Source organism: Sander lucioperca, chromosome 19 (assembly GCF_008315115.2).
Source record: "Sander lucioperca isolate FBNREF2018 chromosome 19, SLUC_FBN_1.2, whole genome shotgun sequence".
In the NCBI taxonomy this organism is placed as follows: domain Eukaryota; kingdom Metazoa; phylum Chordata; class Actinopteri; order Perciformes; family Percidae; genus Sander; species Sander lucioperca.
This window is the reverse complement of record NC_050191.1, coordinates 24,425,627-24,446,898: the sequence shown is the minus strand read 5'-3', so window position 1 is coordinate 24,446,898 and position 21,272 is coordinate 24,425,627. Positions and strand designations below refer to the sequence as shown.

The 21,272-nt window shown below is 41.1% G+C and overlaps 2 protein-coding genes across 4 annotated transcripts; both read left to right on the top strand.

Moving 5' to 3' along the window:
• The first annotated feature begins 3,568 nt into the window (after positions 1 to 3,568).
• On the top strand, positions 3,569 to 10,594 carry LOC116057929 (vascular endothelial growth factor A-like). Of its 2 annotated transcripts, none has more exons than XM_031310510.2 (7): positions 3,569 to 3,802; positions 6,253 to 6,286; positions 6,365 to 6,561; positions 6,672 to 6,748; positions 6,847 to 6,876; positions 6,955 to 7,020; positions 9,987 to 10,594. In XM_031310510.2, exons 1-7 carry the CDS (start codon positions 3,737 to 3,739, stop codon positions 10,021 to 10,023), a joined length of 507 nt encoding a protein of 168 aa, XP_031166370.1. In that variant the 5' UTR covers positions 3,569 to 3,736; the 3' UTR covers positions 10,024 to 10,594. The 2 variants fall into 2 exon arrangements, with proteins under 2 accessions (XP_031166370.1, XP_031166369.1); XM_031310509.2 differs by having other exon boundaries at positions 3,570 to 3,802; positions 6,952 to 7,020.
• An 888-nt stretch (positions 10,595 to 11,482) lies between these two features.
• On the top strand, positions 11,483 to 18,756 carry cipcb (CLOCK-interacting pacemaker b). Of its 2 annotated transcripts, none has more exons than XM_035995726.1 (5): positions 11,483 to 11,900; positions 15,053 to 15,214; positions 15,305 to 15,489; positions 17,324 to 18,312; positions 18,366 to 18,756. In XM_035995726.1, exons 2-4 carry the CDS (start codon positions 15,106 to 15,108, stop codon positions 18,254 to 18,256), a joined length of 1,227 nt encoding a protein of 408 aa, XP_035851619.1. In that variant the 5' UTR covers positions 11,483 to 11,900; positions 15,053 to 15,105; the 3' UTR covers positions 18,257 to 18,312; positions 18,366 to 18,756. The 2 variants fall into 2 exon arrangements, with proteins under 2 accessions (XP_035851619.1, XP_031166365.2); XM_031310505.2 differs by having other exon boundaries at positions 11,485 to 11,892.
• The last annotated feature ends 2,516 nt before the right edge of the window (positions 18,757 to 21,272 follow it).

Here is a 21,272-nt window from a genome sequence, read left to right as displayed (position 1 = left end):
CCATTACCTTGTACCTCACGTTATGGCTCCGTAGCAGACGTTTTTATAAAAATAGGCTAATGATTGTGTCATAACCACGCGACTTACTGTCAGTAGAGAAATTACCGTACAGTACACGAGAAGCTCGCAGACAGTTTCGACTTACATTAGCTGTTTAAATTTAATTACTAATGTTAACTAGCAATAATTAGCCTGTGTCCATGTTATCTCCTTACATATACCTACGCTCTCCGTCTCTGCAAGAATGGGAATGATTGAGATTTGTCTTGGCACAGCTACCAGAAGACTTACAACTTTCAGACACGTTGCTCACGGCACATCTACGTTGTCTCTCTCAGTTGGAGGCTGCGCAGTAACTCTCAGCGCTCATCGGAAAAGTGCTTCTAATATCCTTCACTGGTCTCGTCCAGAGCAACGGGATCTGTTGGTCCATTTTGTAAATGTCAATGAGTTTTGGCCATTTGCTGTTTTCTCGCTTTTTGCTGGCAGGTTTCTCTATAGAGCTCCCCCTACAGCTTCGGAATAGATATTTGGCAGCTCCTATGTTTACTTGTGTCTGAGTCCTCTCTCGGTCAGTCTGACGTTTCCTCTTTCTCTGTTCCTCCGACAATGCTTTCCTAGCTTTCTGCTTCTTTTTTGCCGGCTCAGCCATGACGATAGTGTGAAAAACTCCATTGCTACCTTGTTAGCCAGTTCCTGAATGGGCATATGTGTGCAGTGCTGTGAAGCAATTCAATACATCGCCAGACCTGATATCACGCGATACTTCCTGACGCTGAGGCCGGCGGCTCGCCGGCCAAAAGTTGCAAGGGTGGTTTTTCCGCTCACAGGCGCTAGGGGGAAGAGAGACGACCACCATTCAACTCGAAAAAAGTCATATAACCATTCCAATGACTCCGAAGCTGTTCAGTAAAGTAAATTAAGCCAAAAAAAACTGCATAGTTCCCCTTTAAGTCTCTTCCCAATCGGCTTTGTGATTATGCTGACATTCAAATCTTGTTGCACTAAGTTTAAGTTGGCTTTGAAACAAAATGTCAGTTTTTTACATTGTGTAATTGAATTTGATCAGAAGTCTCATTTATTGCACTTTTAAATATAACCCTTAAAGGGAATACATTTTCCTCATCTACTCTCTGTTTACTGAGCTGTATCCGCTCTGCTAAACTTATCAAGAAACGCCCAACACTGTTAATGCAGAATGGAGTTGCATCAGTTTGGCCTTATGGGTCACATTCATCACTCAGTGATGGTCTGTCTGGTCACTGTGGGCTTGGGAACCAGTCTGATTACCCACAACGCACATGCAGTCCAAGACTGGTAAAAAACAACAACTGGGAAATCAGATAAGAGTTTGGAGAAAAAAATAGACTAAAAATTGAGCGGAGGAGAAGCCAAGATCAGGCTGTAGGTGAATATTAGGAGGTGTGTATCTGTTTGTCTGTTTTTTTTGTCTTCTTCAGTGACAGCATTAAAGGTCACACAACCTCCCCAGAGCATTAATGTGCTTGTTAGAAACATTGTCTCAGTGCACATGCTTTTGTGACTTGTAGGTTAATAATTGTGGCTTCCAGCTAAAATCTGTTTAAGCTTCATCTGTTTCCATGTGATGTAGGATAAATAAACAGACACATCGAATCAACCTCTTACAACTCCAGAGGGATTTTGGGGAAGAAAATAAGCACTTTGTTACTCACATGATAGTTGATATTATAAGCTTTGAAGCAGAAAGAGTGCAGACCTCCTACCTGTGGATGCAGGCCAATGTTTGTAGTTACCATGATGATCCTTTCCTGACCATCTAGCTAAAGACAAGCGCAGCCTTGCCCATATCTGGAGGTATAGAGCTATAAAGTCCCACCTGCTGCTGCTCCAGGCTCCAGCTGAGGGAAACCCCATCCTCCCTCGATGGAGACTGGGACCGGAGCATCAGTGTGGTTCCCAGAGACAGGAAGCAGCAGCTGTCCGTCTGACCTCTGGCTATCAGACTGGGAGTCTGAGCAGGAAGGGGAAACCCCCGGTAGTGAGTGGGTGAGCCCTGCCTTTAAGGAGTGTTGGCGAACCGCTCATCGGAAGACCAGAAAAGTTCAAAAGCAGTTAACACGCGCAGGATGTTCCCACAGTGTTCATGGTGGGTTTTTAAATGATTATTATATCTGTATTCTGCACTGGATTAAGATATCACTCTGATAGATTTGTGTACACACTCTTCTTGAACTTTTTTTTTGTCTTTTGTTTTTGCTATGACACCAGGGGTATTGCAAGGAGTGAGAGGCAAATGTTGTGAGAGGAGAGGCATCATCCATCTTGGTTATCTCTTCCACAGAGGCTGTTTTTCAAAACACAGCAGCCCAATTATCCCGTAAATCACACTGGCTGTGAAAGCACACCTGAGCCTAGTCCTAGTAAATGTTGAGGCACCTCTGTGCTTGTCATTCGCGCCCTGCAGAACGAGCAAACAGGAATCGTGATATGGCTGCTATCACTGCACCTGTAAGTCATGTTGGGAAGTGAACACAGTCAGGAATCGGCATTAATTTTACCACGAGAAGCCAGGTGTTGTGTAACAGGAAGGCTGCGTTTACACAGCAGTTGTTTATAGCATTAGTACCAGACATAAACTGTTGATAACAGACATGTTGCAGTATATGCAGTAAACACATTACTGTGCATAAATACACATGCCAAAATCAGAAATGAAGGGGGGTATATCTGAGATATTTTGCTTGTTCTTGCAGCATCAATGATAACCCTCAGGTCCGCTGTGTTTGGAACCAGATTTAGAAGTAGATCCAGAGTTGTTGTGTTTTGGCAGTTAGCATTGAGATACAGGGAGCTCCTCATACTGTGGTCTGACCTTGGCAGACATTATGTCATCATAATCAGGCCACAAAAGAACGAGGCGACGTAAAATGACTGTGTTTGTGTGTTTTAGCTTTTATACTTGTATACAATGTTGTTTTTTCACACATATACTATACAGTTTTAGATTTTTTTGAAGTATTTTTTTTCGACCGCTCCTGGCAACCATTGGTTTTTATTCATTTCTGTGTACATGTTGTTGTCCTGTGAATGTATGTATCTCCAAAACGAACATGAGCCATGTTTTCAGCTTTGTGACAGTTCTTTTTTTTTTTTTGCGATAATCCTATTGTTTTTTAATCATTTATTAAGCTTAAGACGTAGGATCATTTTCTCAACACATCAAGAAAAAAACATAATATAAAGACAATAATATGCAAATCAATTAGCAGAGTTTGCAATCACAGTTAACTGCACTCGATTTACTCAGTGTTACATTGTTGTTGTGTGGTAATGCAGTGAAAAGTTACTGTGTTAACCCTTATTACCTCATATGCATGTCCTAATATGCTTGATTCCTGGACATAAATAAATCTGCTTGTGTGTGTGTGTGTGTGTGTGTGTGTGTGTGTGTGTGTGTGTGTGTGTGTGTGTGTGTGTGTGTGTGTGTGTGAGAGAGACAGAGAGAGACAGAGGGAGAGAGAGAGAGAGACAGAGAGAGAGACAGAGAGAGAGAGAGACTGTGGAAACTCATCTTTGCTTCCCTTTCCATTTTTGATAATCAGCTGTATGTGTTCAATGGTTTGGCGCGCGCTCTCCATCCCAGCTCGCGCACACCGGGACAGCGCGCCAATCAAAAGACCGACGCTGCTATTTTGAACGTTTCAGTTCTTACTGAGCGACCGGAGACGAGGAGAGGTAACTTGTCGTTGCCACTATGCAAAGTTTCATCGGAATCTCGCACCTCTTATCGGTTCTTCTGCTGCAGCTGGTACCTGCGCAGGTAATGCAAACAATTTCAAAGCATGCCTTTTTTTTTTGCCATGTTAGCTAAAAGTAAGCGTTTATTTTCTTGTTAAGATTGGAAATTGCAATTTTCTAAGTTTCTAAGTTTCTGGTGTTTTGGAAACGGTTCTGCCATTTATTAGTGAACTATTTTATATTTATTATTAATCAAAGTGAAAATGTATTTGAAATTGAATTATCCCGTGATATTTTGCACTTTAAAGACAGCATTAAGGTTTTCTGATTTTAGGACAAGGCTGCCTTTTCTCCTTGACTCCAAATGGGACTCCTGTTAGCACCTCACGTGGAACAGGGAAGCTAACAGGAGTCACACTTTTTTCACTGTGAGAGGACACATCTGTTCCACACTTGTCCAGTCTTTTTACACATTATCTGTATTTTGACTGGCTGTGTGCCCCACCATGAAGATAACATCTGCATTTAGGGGTTCGGGAATGGCCATATTTCCAGTCATGTGCACAGATACCAGCCTCAGATGCAGCAGCTGCTGCATGTTACTGATCTAGGTTGAGATAGAGAGGTGCACAGCTACATAATGTACCTGAGAGCTCATGCTGCCTGACATGAGCCAGTTGTTGTGGTTTGGAGACTCTGTTGCTCCAGGTCCTGCTTGTGATGAGGGTGTAGTCCTCCACTTCTCTTCTGGTTGGTTCTCGGTGCAACATCTGACCCCATGGCGAGACAGATACATTCAGTATAACCCAGCAGGGAGCTGACTGCGCAGTGAATATCTGTTGCAGTTTATGTGGGGAGATTAGAAATGGGTATTGAGTAGCAAGCTAAAATCTATAAAGGTGGCTCTCATAATATTATTACGGAAGATGAGATGATTAGGGCCACATATGAGAAATGTATTTGAGTTCTGAGTTTCTCAGTTCTCTGAGTTCTGTTTAAGGTCAGAATTTTGAGTTTAAAGTCAGATTTCTGAGAATTCTGACTCCGAATTCTGACTTTAAACTCAGAACTCAAATACATGTTTTACCATGTGGCCCTAAGCCTCCTCTGCATATTATGGATGTTTGAAGAAACACAGCAACTGATAATGAGTGAAAATCTTAGTAATAGTGTTAAGACTGGAAATAACTTCCACTGTGACAGTTTAAATGCAACAGTTTAGAATTGAATTCATGTAAAAAAAGATCCATGGTTTGTAATATAACATGAATGGCCAGCATGTAGGGCACAATGTCAGTGATAAAACCATTAAAGAAGAGTGTGACAACCTGACAACATCTTTGTAACTCTGAACTTTTTACACACAGAAATAATGGAGCTGGAATCCCCAGCCACTTCTTTTTGATGTGATGTTGGCTATGATTACTGTTCACAAGCACTAATTCATATATTCAAAAATGACCACCACATTAATAACTGGGAAAATTACAACATCTGTTTCCCAACTGGTTGTTCTATGTAGTTTCCAAAACATGTGTTTGCAAATCTTTTCAATTTAATACTAACCACTATGTATTTGCTTGGAAGCTTTATGTAAGTTACAAAATTAGAGGGTAAGAATGAAAAATGAGAGAAGGGAAAAGAAAATATTGTTCTTACTTTTTTTTTAACAAACCAACAGTTTTATTTATTAGCTCATCATGACCAACATTGAGCAACTTCAATCACACTGAAATGTTTTATGCTAATTACAGCTGTTGTAATGCATCTGGTTCTATTGTTGGATGAAGCAATACAGACTCCTTGGCACAACTCACTTACAGCGAACAGAAGAAAAAAAGCCCACAGTAAAAACCCACTGTTGTCTCAGCTACGAAGCATTCCCTGGGTGTGACATTTAGAAAACAATGTTCCCATCGATGTTCACAGAGTGAGAGGGAAGCAGGAGAGAGGAGAGGTGAGGAGTCAGAAAGAGATTGTTGATACTGAAAAGAAAAAGAGAGCCAAGATCAACTTTGCACTTGTGTTTCTGCTCAATTTGGCGTTCAAAAATCCGGAACATTGCCATTGTGAGAACTTAGAAAAATTCAAGCTGTGTCATGACACTTTTCAGTGCTGCCTTTGTTTTTACCGTGATTATTGTGTGTGTAAAACTCCCTTGAGTAAAGGCAGCAACTATTCTTTGCTGTTATTCTTTGCATTCTTCGAAGGTTTTTGCTTCTTGTGATAATAAGCCTTCTAGTGTTACATGAGATTGAGAAATAAAGAGTGCTTTTTGTCGTTGGCTGACTCATTTTACTGCTTTAACAGCGGCACAGTCAGTGGTATGCTCCTGAGACCATGCTGCATCATTGTTTGCACTGGATCATTGTGTGTGCACTCCTTTTTCTCTGCCACAAGAGGGCGATCTGCAACTGTACAACGAACCCACTGCTACTGAAACCATTTATTTTAGATCATGCTCATTTCTCACTTGTATCAGTTTCCTGATTGTCTGCGGGTTCTGTATCATTCTTTTTATACATTTTGCAGATTTCACACCCTCCAGAAAAAGGCCACTCAAGAGGTAAGGGCTGTCCCACTGAATAGGCATTTCCACCTCTGGCAAATGATTTGAATACTAAAAATTCGACTTGTCTTGTAGTAATGCCGTTCCAGGAGGTGTGGGCAAAGAGCGTGTGTCGCCCCATGGAGCAGTTAGTGGATGTTGAGCAGGAGTACCCTGGAGAAGTGGAGTACATCTACATGCCTGCTTGTGTCCCACTTTCCCGCTGCTCTGGTTGCTGTGGGGATGAGAACCTGGAGTGCCAGGCTACCCTTGAACGCAACATCACTCTGCAGGTGTAGCAAGATCTCTAATCAGACATGATTTATCAGAAATACCTAAAGGGAGATGTTAAAAATGCACTTCCCGGTTATCTTAAATATATGGCATTTCTTTTGTTTCTAAGGTGATGAGGATTCATCCCATGATATCTATGCACCACGTGGAACTCACATTTGTGGAGCATCAGACATGTGAATGCAGGTACTGGCCTAAATTCTTTCTAATAAACACCAGATGCAAATTGAGATTTTTATAGCACGGCTGCCAGTTGTTGGTGTTTTTGTTTCTTCCTGTTTTAGAGCCCGTCAGAAACTTCTGAATGACAAAAGGTCAGTCGATGAACATTTTATCTATCGGGCTTAAACACATCAATGAATTCACTGCACTTGACCCTTTTTCCACAGTAGCGGTGAGTCTGTCAGGAACAGACCTCGGAGAAGGAAACACAAGAAGACGGCAAACGGCTGTGGAAAGTAAGAGATGCATTGCCCTCCTGCGGCGCACACACACACACACACACACACACACACACACACACAGAGTTTCATTATGTTTGGACATTTATGGCTACATTCATCACTGTTTCCTCCACACTGTCAGACTACCAAGGACAGATGAGATTAAACAATATCACAATATACTATCTAATGCACACGTGTCAAACTCAAGGCCCGCGGGCCAAATCCGGCCCCTTGCTAATTTTGATCCGGCCCCTATATACATTTAGGTTCACAATACATATTGGCTGAAATACTTTTTGTCACTTTTCACAACGTTTTTTTCAACATTTTTGACACTTTTTCCAAACGTTTTTGCCATTTTCTTCGTCATTTTTGTCGACCAAACTGTAAGTGAGAAGACCATATAAAACATGCAATAATACAGTCAGAGATATTTGACTTTTCCCATGACATAAAAGCAATAAACTATATGTCTGGCCCTTGATGTGATTCTCATTTTCTAGTGTGGCCCTTAGGGAAGTTGAGTTTGACACCCCTGATCTACTGTGTTGGTCTTCTCTTTGGCAGGCCTGTTAATACACCTGTCATTTATGATGAGTTTGCTTCTGTGTAATGCCACAGAGCAATTTGTAGCAGAATAATCCAAGGCTGTGCCAACTAAGGACTGCCAGTGTAAAGGTTGATTCAGAAAATCATATTCTCATACCAGGAAAAATAACAAAAAGAAAGAAGAAAATACAGAATTGTTTAGGATTGGTGGTGGGACTTTATATAGCAGTAAACCTCCTAATCACCCCAATTTGTTCATGTATTTTCAATGTCACGTTCTTGTCAGCAGCAGGCACAATGTGTATTGACCAAGGGATAAATTCAAAAAGCAGCCAAATCTACCTTGTGCACACGTGAAAATGTGTGCTCACTCTTTTCAAAAACTGTAAAGGTCAAAAAGGCAGCATGTGTCATAGGTAAACTCTCTGTGCCCCCTCCGCTTTCTTTCTTTTTTATTTGACAATAGACATTTTTACATAACCAATCTTGAGGTAGTGCACAATGAAGGCATTGCCATAAAAGAATCACTTTGAAGCTGCCACCAGGTTTGTAGAGTGTTACAAAGTGGTTCTGTTAAAGGGGCCACTCCACGGGTTCCATGAAAGATGACATAGGAATCGTAGGGTCCTTGGGACTGTAGGGTCACACAAAGTACTGAAAATCAATTTGTCGCATTGTGTCTTTAACCTTACTATAGGTTCACATTTCTTTAAGTCTATCTTAAAGGTCTAGTGTGTAGGATTTAGGGTGATCTATTGGCAGGAATGGAATATAATATCAATACCTATATTTTCATTAGTATATAATCACCTGAAAATAAGACTAGTTGGGTTTTCGTTACCTTAGAATGAGCCATTTATATCTATGTACGGAGCGAGTCCTCTTCCACGGAGTCCACCATGTTGGAACGAACAAACCAAACACTGGCTCTAGAGAGCGTAAGGTAAAGGACAATCGGTCGAAAAGAGTGACATCCGCCAGAATTTTCGGCAGCACCAAAGCAATCCCGTAAGTGAAACGTTGTGGATATAGACTAGGTCAAGCACAATGCTAATTTTACACCATGCCTTTTCTTGGCTACCATTCCTTTTGTAAACCATAGCTTAGCATAACCCTTCCACCCCATCTTTAATGGTCAAGAGACCACACAGTTGCAGAGTTTTTAATTCCTTCCATTCAGAGGGCCCCCAATTGTGCCAATACTGAACATTAACTGAACTGGAAACTTCCAACATTAAACCTTAAGGAATAAACATTCCCTTTGATGGTTTCATAATGGCTTCATTCTTGTGACGACCCCAAAGTGATTGTTTTAGGGCAGGGGTGTCAAACTCAACTTCTCTAAGGGCCACACTAGAAAATGAGAATCACATCAAGGGCCAGACATATAGTTTATTGCTTTTATGTCATGGGAAAAGTCAAATATCTCTGACTGTATTATTGCATGTTTCATATGGTCTTCTCACTTACAGTTTGGTCGACAAAAATGACGAAGAAAATGCCAAAAACGTTTGGAAAAAGTGTCAAAAATGTTGATAAAAACGTTGTGAAAAGTGACAAAAAGTATTTGAGCCAAAATGTATTGTGAACCTAAATGTATATAGGGGCCGGATTTGGCCCGCGGGCCTTGAGTTTGACAGGTGTGTTTTAGGGTATTTACTTTGGTTGTTCAGAAGGACATTTTGCCTTTTCAATCTGCAATGAGATATGTCACTTCTTAGGCCCCTGGGCCTGTGTCCTATAGGCCTGTTCTGTAATCCATCCATGTAAGTGTCAAACTGATCATTTAAGTGGTGATTTGTAGTTCTGAGATTGCATTTTAGTACATTAGTGGGTCTCATAATAACCTGAGTACCTTTGCAATTTGGAAATAGTTGAGACTTAACTCACAATGTAGATAGCATTCAACCCAAAAACATCTATATAAAAGATAAAAAGAGGTTAATGGAGCCTCAAGCCAGATTCAATTAATACATCTCTGCTTAAAAAGGGGAGTATTATGGAAACCAAGATTTTGTAGTTTTGTATGGTTTCTGCTTAAAAAATGTTATGTAAGAGCTTAAGAGCTAAAAAAAAACAGGTAATTTTTGTTTGTTCTCCAATGTTTTGATCTGACTGAATGATGCATTTGAATAATTTCCCCTTGGCATGATGTCCCACTGAGAGCATAATAATGATATTTAACAACCAATTATTCCAATTTTGTCGCAATTCTGTTGATGGAGGGCAAATCCAGCAATAAGACTAGCAGAATGGAATAGCATATCATAAATAATGTAGTTAATTAACACCAAACGCTCTGCTGCTTGCTGGGTTCGAAGATTTGAAATTTAAACGACATTTGGTAAAGTCAAACTTGGGCACAGATGTATTTCATAGACATACCGTAGTACCAATTTGAAAAAATTGTTTATTTTTTGTCTTTTCAGGTGCCAGTTCCCTCAAAACAAGATAAATCTTCACTGATTCACGACTCTGTCCATAGTTTAATTTGGAGGAGTGACTTTGGAGTGGCAAATAACAGCTCATCTGTGAATTGATCAACTCTGATTACTAATCTTCTGTCAATATATCTTTCCTCATCCAGTGCATCCATCAGATATCCTACCTTGTCCATGACATTATTTTCTTTTTTGATTAATTACCAAAGCAAACAACCATATCTGCAAACTCCTTTGCCTCTAACTGCTGTTTTCTTTTTTTTTTGTGGATTAAAAAAATATATATATAAACAGGATACAACAGATTCCTAATGGGTGGAATGCTGCAAACTTATCAGTTGCCAGAGAGGGATTAAGGTCTCCATCAACCCTCAAGTGTTCACTGATTAACATTTAGATTAATGGCGTTCACAGAGAGGCCAGAAACCTTCTCCATGACTTCATGTTCATTGTAATTGTGCAGAGTGACTCCTGTTATAATTGTTGTGAAACTGAAAAATACATCATGTATGTTGACTTTCTATAAAGTGTTATTTACTAATTATGAGACATAATGTGTTTATGAGTTTATTAAATAAAATCCAGTTCAAATACAAGGGGCCTCTGTGATGCATTTTGTAAACCATAGAATGTGTAACATATTAGGACACTGAGAGGGCTTTCTCTGACTGTTAACAAAGTACATACCGTTAACTACTGATTTGTATTGCATTCACAGCCTTTCAGAGACATGAGATGATAGAGGTGCAGTTGAATTTAACAAAGCTTCCTAAATTGGTTTTTCACATAAGGAGGATCAGGCTTGCTAGTGACAAAAAGTCAGCAACCATTAAATAATATGACTAAATCACAGAAAGAACCCTGTATAGGTATAGTTGGCTTTATAGATTTCAAATGAGTATCACCAGGTAATGTAGCCTAATGTTTTCAGTTTTTTGGACAATTATGTAACCCTACTTTGTGGAAACATTCTCTTGCAGTTAATGAAAGGCCTATGTGCTGCTTTTACTGTTTAGTAGCATTTATTTCTTGTCTTCCTAGGCGTGTGTGCACACTTTAATTAGAAACCTTGTAACCTCATTTACATGTAATTCCATTTTGTCATTGCAAGCATGGAAACGAGCTGCAAAGTTAATGTAGTAAAGAGCAGCATGAATGCATGTGAAAACATTTTGGTGAGGGGCAGTAACAGCATTTTGTTTACTTTTTCAAACATGCCCAGAGAAGACCTGCTCGCTTAGGTAAACTAGCTAAGACAACCAGGCTCTTATGTAATACAGCAGTACATTACGCTCCAAACCTCACGTCACTGGATTCCCCGAGATTACCCTGTACACCTAAGTGCACAGCGAACACAATGTCCTCCTTAAACACAACACATTTAGCAGGGGTCACGTTTTCCTACTGCTGGCTGCGTCGGCCAATCAGAGGCCTGGAAGTCTACTAGGTGGGCGGGCGTAGCAACCTAAAGAATGTGACCGTGACGTGATGTCCGATACTCCAGACAAGGCCACGCCCTTAACGACCAAATATGGCAGAGTAAAACTAATACTGTCCCTTGTATTTTTCGCTGGCCAGGAACAATTGTTGGAAGGCGAGTGTAAGCCCACGCGGGCCGTCGGTAGGCTACTTTTCATTTTGATGCTGCAACGGTTAATATCAACGGTCGCTGCCACCATGCTCCGCATGTGACCGAACGGACAGGGGAGGGGATGTGTGTCTCGTGTATTGTAACGTGGAACACCGAGTTCTAAGTTAACGCAACGTTAGCTGGGAGTGAGCAGCATCAGCAGCGACCACACCGAGGAAAGAAGTCGCAGACACCTCGACCCTGTTGTAAGATCGAATCGCTCAGCTTTGAAGTCAGCCTCGGTGGAACAGCGCCAAGAACAAAGTAGCTATGCATATTCTTTTGTGTTTCATGTTGTGGAGTTTGTACTTAACGTTAACGTTACCGTTTAACGCTCTAACGTTAGCCTTGCATGTAACCGTTAAGTTAGCCTTGTTAAGTTGGGCCGTCATTATATCAAATGTTATAACGTTACTCCAATTAACTAGCTAGCTAGCTACCTTTCCATGTCATGCAAAATTAACGTTTGTGGTTAACGTTAGACTATAACGTTAGCCCAATAATAATACAGTGTAGCAAACGTCAGTAACTTTATTATTTATTTATTTTTTTAAATATTGTAGCTAACGTTAACTCAGTACTTTAATATCGGTAACGTACTTTTACGCTAAAATATTTTGAGTATGACAGCTGACGTTATGACTTTGGTGTTTTTAGTACAAAACTAGAGGAACTTCGGGAAGGTAATACAAATGTTTGTGGAAGGCACTTATTTTTGGAGTTGTTAGGCAAAAAAACCTTTAAGCCCAAAACAATTTATAATAATCTTTAAGCATATTGTAATTCAAGTGGTCTGAGAGGAAACTAGACTTCTAGATCTCCTCCTTGCTTTAACTTTACATCCATGGGGCATAGGTGTAGTCAAAGATCCTTTCTGATATACTGTCTATGGATGTAGTGTGGTCAGAGGAGACTCTCTTCTTTGAGGTTTATTGGCGGTTGGAAAACAACTATTTGGTGATTTCCGCCACCAACTGGTGTGGATCAGAATATCTAGCTAATATGTACAAAATTAAAGTGGCTATATCTAACTTTCAGTTTGTGTTGATTCTAGCGGCCACTTTGGACAAAAGCGGTAGTGTTTTTACCACACCTGCTGCCGTAAAGGTCTTTTCTTTACAGTGCTTTATTGCCCACTGTAGATTTACTGAGTTAGTGTTACCAGGAGGTCATACAGTTGCGAAGAATGTTTTGCTCAGACAGAAAATCATTCATTTACAATAAAATAATAAGTTGCAGATGCATGGTTGCATTCCAAGTGTTGCATATATGGTAACTTAGCCTAAACCGGTATCCCTGTCACTTAGAAACGAGCCAAAGCAATAAGAGATTGTTGTAGCAACCAACTTAATAACTTGGATTAATATAGCGCATTTCATGAAAGCCATGGACGCTTTACACAAGTTAACGTTACAATGGGGACAAGGGAAAAGAAAATAGTAGGCCAGCACAAACACGCACTAAAAGGAATAACACGTCCGCGCTAAATGGAAGGAGGACGTAATTGAATTTTGGCTGTACAACCACATTGCGCATTGTAAAGTTATTTTATGAATGAAATAGAAATATTACAAACCGGAGGGACAATTTGGGGTGGGTTTTACATCATTTACAAACCCGTAATTGTCTCCATCTGTTAAAAGCCAGACCGAAGTTGACTATCTTTTAGTTCTTCGTTTAAAGGTGCTCTAAGCGATGTTGGGTGATGTCACTTCTTGTTGACGTTCGAAGTGTTGTCCCTTCTCCCTCCTCCTCATCCTGTCCCCTCCCCCTCCCTTCTGCGCACTAACCCCCCAACCCCCACCCCAAATCATTCTTGTCGGTTATTGGCTGGAACACTGTTTGTTATGTTTGATGGTGCAGGTTGGCACAGTTTGTTTTTGTTGGCGTTTGTGGAGCCTGGGCTGTCTACAGAGACTGCGTTTTTTTACAGTGTGTTCAGGGGACAGGCATCTCGTGGATAGTGAGGAGATGTTTGCTGTATGTGACAAAAAATGGTGTAGCCTAAAAAACGCGTGACATCGCTTAGAGCACCTTTTTAATTTAATTTTTTTTCTGTGATGGTCCTGCCCCAGTATCAGCCATAACAGATAACTTCTAAAATAACATTAAAATACAATTAGGCCTATATAAAGAAATATCCTGCTACCCTTTACCTGACTGGATACAATAACACAGGCTTTTCCGGTGTTACTTAGAAATCTGTGACCCATCAGAATGTGTGACTGTAGCGCCATCTACCTGCTGCGAATCATTCTGTGACTTCGCGGGAAAAACGGAGCCCAGCAGGGGCTTTACTAAAAACTGTATTAAAAACAGCTTTCTTTTTAGTGTTAGTCTCGTTTGTTATTACAGGACATTTAGGATCATCAGATGAAAAATTACTTCAGCTTCAGAAACATAAAAAAGTTACATATAGTCAGTCTCTTTAAAAATAAATACAACTAAAGTTCTCTTCTCAGTCATATTCATTCAAGATACTGAAATGACTTTCATTAACACTCATTTCCTAAGTTTCTTGTAGAATATATATTTGGTCACACTGTACTTTTATCTTTGAGGTTTTTAATCAAAGGTCTTCTTTCTTCCTCATACATGGAAGACTTTGGTCAATCAAAGGCATAGACAGTATATAAGAATGGACCAACAGATCCCGTTGCTCTGGGCGGAGACCAGTGAAGGCCAATAGAACCACTTTTCTGGTGATGGCTAGCCTCCAACTGAGAGAGACAACGTAGATGTGCCGTGAGCAACGTGTCTGAAAGTTGTAAGTCTTCTGGTAGCTGTGCCAAGACAAATCTCAATCATTCCCATTCTTGCAGAGACGGAGAGCGTAGGTATATGTAAGGAGATAACATAGGCACAGGCTAATTATTGCTAACTAAAATGCTAGTTAACATTAGTAATTACACTTAAACAACTACTACTTTGCGACAGTAAGTCGCGTATTTATTTTTATAAAAACGTCTGCTACGGAGCCATAACGTGAGATACAAGGTAATGGAGCCTTTTCTACATTGTCGTGTTTCTTTAGAAATAAACAATGGACAAATAGAGTCTTTAAACTCTTCAGATGTAAAGTTATTCGCTGTCAAAGTGGCGCCAAAATGAATGGCAGTCAATGGGATGCAAACGGGAGGTGATGGCTTTGTAGCATTAAAATGGCGCCATAGGAGGTTCGCGGTCCGAGGAGAGGCTTACCCCCTTGATCAAAGGTAATTTAAGAGAGAGATAGCGTTCCTATTGGCTGTTGGGCCAATGATTTGCCCTGACAAAGAGGGGAGAGGGAGAGCTGCAGGAAGAGATTGCACTATACTTCAAATTATTGTATTTTTTGCATACTACCCACTGCAGCTTTAATGCAGAGCTTTTTGTGTTTATTTACATAAGTACCCAACTCCATATTTTGTCATTGCTGGTGTAGTTGCTGTGAGAGCTTGTCAAGCCAAGGACATTGTCAGAACAGCAGGAAAGAAGATGAGCACCAAGAGGAAGGCTGAGAGTCACTCAAGGGCAGCGAACAGACCACGCATCATGAAGTCTGGCGTCTCCCAGGCTGATTCAGAGAGAGACTCCGGCTTCTCAGGTTCGACCTTGCTCTCGCCACAGTTTTATGTGCTTAGATTGTGAGGTATCACTTAATTGAATCCCAGTTACACATCTCCCTGGTCCATAGATGCATGCTCGGAGCACATGAGCACAATGGACAACACAGACTCTGAGGATTCACCCCGTCATGTTGTACAGCAGGGAGCGCAGGCTACTGGATCGGGGCCCCAGTCCTCCCAGCTGGCTGTGGTGGGAGGCTCCTACTCGAGTCTTTCTCCCATGATCATCATGAACAACGTCCTCCTCAAGCAGGTACACTGCGGCTACACAGCAAAACCATAACTATATAACATTCTGTGTGGATGAATTCTCTGCTTCCTCTCGGGTTTCAGCCCTCGCTCTTATAACTTCAGGCAGTGATTAAAAACAGGTTTAAACAGGAAAGTTGTAGTCCAGTTTTGTTGCCGACGTAGTTTGCCCGCACCTCTGCTCGTGCGTTCGTGCGTGCGTGCGTATGTGTGTTGGAGCTCCGCTCTCTGTCAATATGCAGAGAGGACAGATAAGGTTGCGCTCAGATGCTTTTGGAACCAAATTTTTTTTTTTTGACGACGTAGTTAAGGCGGCAGGCGTGTCTTGCTTAGGTGGCTGCCTTAACTGCAAAGTGCTGCAGGAAACTCTATGTAGGCAATAAAAATGTTGCTTTTTCCGAAAATTAAACCAAGCTATTGTATATTATTGCTCTTCAATAAAACAAAAGTATTTCTTATCCGATTAATTGGTGGAATAATCGGTAGAATACTCGATTACTAAAATAATTGATAGCTGCAGCCCTAATAGTCAGCTAAAAGTATGGTTGAAATAGATAGGTAAACAGTAATAGATAGATTTTGGGGCTGCTAAACAAGTACCGTGGTCTCTGCTGTGATGTGTCAGGCTGACGATAACACATCTATGAGCTGAAGTGGAGATGAAGATGGGGCAGTTGAACAGGTGGCTGTCGCAGGGCTGTGGCTCTCTGCCTTGTCATGCTATGCTCAGGTCCTGGATGATGCTAGGCTGGTTAAAGTCGTCGAGTGGGACAGCTGAACTAGTAAGTTAGTGGCTGCTCGTTTACTGTCCTCTTCGCTAGTATCTAACGGTAACGTTATCAATATTCCCCGCCGTCGCCAGGCTCTTTGCTAGTGAGCCGACTTTTGGAAAAAAGTCTAACGTTATATAGTCGGTATGTTTTTTCTGAAGTACAATGTCTCTGCTATCCTTTTCTTTTAATCCTTTGGCTTTGCTGCTCCACCGTTTTTAAACAATGTTTGTGGTCTATTCTGTTGGTTAGTCAGCGATAACGCGTCGCTTTTGCATTCGGCCCTCCGCCATGTTTAGCCCCAATGCGACGAATGACACAAAAAAATGCTGCAAAAGGAAAATCAACAAGCAACATCAGTAGGCTATTAATAATCGATTATGATCTGTCACTGCATCGATGCAGAATCGTCCGCATCGCGATGCATCGTAAAAACGATTAATTTCAACACCCCTACTAGAGACAAGAGAGAAATGGAAAGGGTTAGCAAGAGAGAATGAGCAAGACACAGATGTGAAGAGAAGTAAAAAGCCAAACTTTATCTGGTGATTATGTAATGTAATTCTATGGTTTTGGTTATGGTAAAGTGTAGAGAACTCCACAGCAGACTAAAGTCTCTTCTAATGGTAATAACCAGAGGTTGATGTGACAGCTGTCTCGTGATTGGTGAATGGGTCAGTAGATCAGTGATCAGTAGATCAGCGTCATGTCAGTCCCTGAAAGGAGGATTAGCTATCTGAGAACAACTGATTGTTAGAAATGATTAGAATTCTTATAAACATTGACACTTGGAGTTATTGCTGAAGTACAACTACCAAATGTGTGCACAAAGTTTATGGGTTCATTGGCCGCAAAAAATAATCGGTCTTAGCAGGAATCTCTGCTACTGTATGTGGAAATGGGTGAATGTCAGTATTTATCATTGCATAGACTAAATGATAACTTTAAAAACAATATATTTTTTATTGTGTCTCAAACAAACAATGGAAAAGAAATGCTGTTAAATAGGCAGGTGCTTGTGGGACCTTGCCTTGTGCCATGCTCCTAATTTTGACTTTGTTTTTGCAGCCTACAGATAATCCTCCTGCTCTAAAGACCTGGGGGTTTAGTCCCACGGTGGAGGTGGTCCAGCCTGTGGTCCAGCAGCCTCAGGTGGTCTTCCTTCAGCCTGTGGTCTCTCGTCAAGCTTCCCCTGCCTCCAAAGAGGCCTCCTCTAGACACAGACGTACTAAGAAGTATCTTCCAATCCTGAAATCCTACCCCAAGATTGCTCCACATCCTGGAGACAGCTCCAGTTCCTCAGGGAGAGGAACTGCCTCCTCATCTTCTTCCTCCAGCATCTCCTCTTCTTCTTCTTCTTCTTCTTCTTCTTACTCCTCCTCTTCTTTGGGGTCAAAGAGGGGTAGCAGTTTGACCTCCAACCACCGGGAACGCTGTCAGCGAGAGAAGCAGAAGAGAAAGCTGTGTGGTGGTGCTAGGAACTCTGGTTCAACCACTCCCAGTCTTCCTGCTTCCCCCAGCACCACGTCTCCTCTGCTCCAGAGCCGACTCTCTCTGCCCACAACAGAAACCAGTGCCAGCAGCAGTCCTGCCAAGGAGAGGCCTTCATCAGCTGTCAGCCAGGCAGAGTTTTCCACCTCTCTGTCTGTTATTCACACCACTGGCCCTCCTGCACTGACGGTCACCCAGGAGAACAGCTCATCAGGAGAATGTAACCACGGTGAGAGTGATGCTGATACAAAGCGGAAGCGCTTCTGCAACACTTACAACATCCTTAGCCAATCTGGCCTGCTGCACATCGCACTCCGCACCAAGGAGCTCCTCAGGCAGAACCGGCGCACTCAGAGCGACCTAGACCGCCTAAAAGAACACACAGACCTCTTCCTTCAGGCTCTGTGTAGTGGTGACACCAGCATCTGTGTTAGGCTGCAGGCCAGCCTTCAGGAGGAAGACCAAAAGAGTGAGAGAGAGAGCTGCTCAGACCTTCTAAAGGCAGATTAGACCTAGACTAGTGCTAGGCAGTAATCCTTTAGACTGAGCTGGGGAAAGGAAGGCCAGCGTTGGGAGGGGGGGGGTTTGAGTGTATAGAGACAGATGGACTGAAAATAATGTGCTCCACAATACACCACCACCCCCAGAATCTGTGCTGTGGCCTACATTTTGGCTGCCTCGGGGCCCTGACGCACCAAGCCGACCTCAAAGACTTTTCATTGCCTCATGTCTTCTAAAAGTAGCACTTGGAACTCATCGTAAGGCTGTATCTGGTGGCCAGTTGTCCGCCAAGTGCACACATATGTTCTGCACCTGTGTGAGAGGTAATAGTTTAGTCAGCAGTCAGTATTCTGTAATCTAGGAAACATCGTGGAAAGAGAAGCAAAGCAAACTACACTACCATTTCTTTGCCACAGCATTTGTGAAAATAGCTCAGCATTCATAATGCTCAGATTGTGAATTGAGAAAATCAGTAGAGCCCCTTTTTAAAAAGTTTCAAAGGACACTTTGTACCCTGGGGTTATCTGCCAGTGGTCTTCATCTTGTGTTAAAATAAAAAAAATGAGGTGAAAACAGGATGAAACTACACTAAATCATTGAAATCATAGATTTGGTCACTCAGCCCTCTCTCTAATTGCCTTTGTCAATGATTCAACAAGCTAATCATCCAAACAGCCTAGTGCTACACTAGTGCCATTAGTGAAGGACACACTGCAAAAACTGTGTGCGGTGGTCGTTCACACACTTTTAAGCGCTGCACAGTCACCAGCTGTGGCTTGGTGTGTTAGGGACCTACAGTCAAACGGAAGGCCCGAACCACAGCTCCCTGTTCTGCCATACTGAGCCTGACTACAACTATTCCACTGGAACTGCCTCTCTGCAGAGAAATCTTTTGCTCATTGGCAATCAAGACCCTGAAAGATTTGGATCCACTGCATGAAGCGGTAAACATATACAAAACATTTTTTTAAACTGAAAGCACAATACAGGCTCAGAATCTGAAAAAATGTATTTCAACCCAAAAACTGGATATTTAAACTTTTAACAGTGCATGACGAGGTGTCCTCATCTAAAACTGAAAGACATCAGCATAATGCTCATTGCTTTTATTTAATTAAACAGTTTTGCATCATTCATGGTAGTCCTCTAAGCTGTGTGTTGATACTCATCATTAATAATCATTGATACTGATGTGTAGCTTAACAGACATCCAGTTTGTCTAAATTATTTCATGCAGCTGTTACAATAATGTAAACACAGGCTTATGTCACATATATAGAATGTGTCCAGGGCCTTTTGCCAGTCAGCATTTTGTAAATAAACAAACATGTGCCTGAAGTTGTTTTCTTTTTTAGTTCCTGCTTCATTTTTAAACATGATTGTCAAAGATTTAGAACGCAGCGTTGACTGTTTTAATTTCAGCTTTCCTTTCATGTTGACGGAAGATGTAATACAGTGCAAACTAGCTGGAAGTAAAGCTCTGAACAGCCATTTTGGTATGTTCCCCATAACATCCCAGTGTAAAGGCTGCTTCCTATAGTTCAACCATATTCATTAGTTACTTGTGTACGAGTTCCATCATTTGTTTTTGTGTGTTTTTCTATGTACTCGTGGATGTAATTTAATGTGGCATTAATGTCTTAACTGAAGTGCAGACTTTTTTCTGTTTTAAGTTCCTGTCTGTTTTCACCTGTGTGAAATATTCATTATGTAACTATTGCATCATCCAAATTCGGTTGTGGAGTTTTGTGATGGTTAATATAAACTTTTTGTATACTTATAAGTTATGGCCTTAATATCCATCCCAATGTATGTCACAGAACTTTGCATTTGCACTAAAATAATCTGAGAGCAGCTCTGAAGCATTTTCTAGGCAGAATCTAACGGCAGCTATGGTAGCTCCTTTGAGGCAGACTGCATGTCTTTTTAAATGACTTGAATTGCATTGTGAGGCATCATAAGCCACTACCAGTGTATGAATACTATTCCTAAAGGACAACCATGCATTTACATTGTTTCATATCTCCGCTTTTATTTGGAAGGAGAGGAGCATACTGATTAACTTTCAAGCTTTTAGTTTGTAAATGGACTGATATGTCAACAGTTATGCCTTCATCAGACAGAATCAGTGGACATTTTGACAGAAGAGGACTCAGTAGCAGGTGATACGATGTGTTTCAACAATATCCACTGTAAATTAATCATTACGTTTTAGTCTCCCAAACCAGATTTGATGCATGTTTAGGGTCACTGTCCTACTGGAAAACAATGCTGTGTCTAAACACTCTACCCTCTGGCTCATAGTTTGATGTTGCATTGAAGAAATTTGAGGTCATCTTACTCTGCAGTGCACCAGTTCCACTGTCTGCCCCAGATGCACTGTGCAATCTTTTTGTGGTTGACTGGCTCAGTATCTCCCCTCTAAACACTACTATAGTTATTGTGGTAGCTGACCACAAAACTCTCCAAATGTCTTAAAAAAAAAAATTCCATTTTGGAACATTTTAGTTTTCCTGACCGGTTCCAAGTATTTTGTGTCTTCCCACTAAAATGGATGTGGTTCAAGCTAATAAGAGCAGCCAAACTGGCTCTTTTTGCGCAGACACAGTTAAGCTTCTAGCAACCAATGTTGACATTATAGACTTTTCTACATTACCAATAAATAAATAAAAGCTCAATGTATGAGTTTTTAATCCAACAGATCTTCCAGAAGACCCACAAATCATTTATGAAGTAACCTAAATGATTTGTGTGCTACAGTAATGATGTATGTTTCCCAAATGTGATAATAAAGTTGTAGAAACAACTGAAATTCTTACATGCCATGACATGCATCTCTTAAAAGTGTGAAAACCGAACAGCATCAGATGTTAGGATTTTTTTTCTTTTGTTTTTTTGAGAAAGGGTTTGATGTAACATGCTTTGGGTTTATTTTTGTACATTTTTAGTTTGAGGCTCATTGCTGGTGTAATAAATGTTATTCCAAAGAAACCTTGTTTGTTGGGTATGATTTATGTCTCATTTT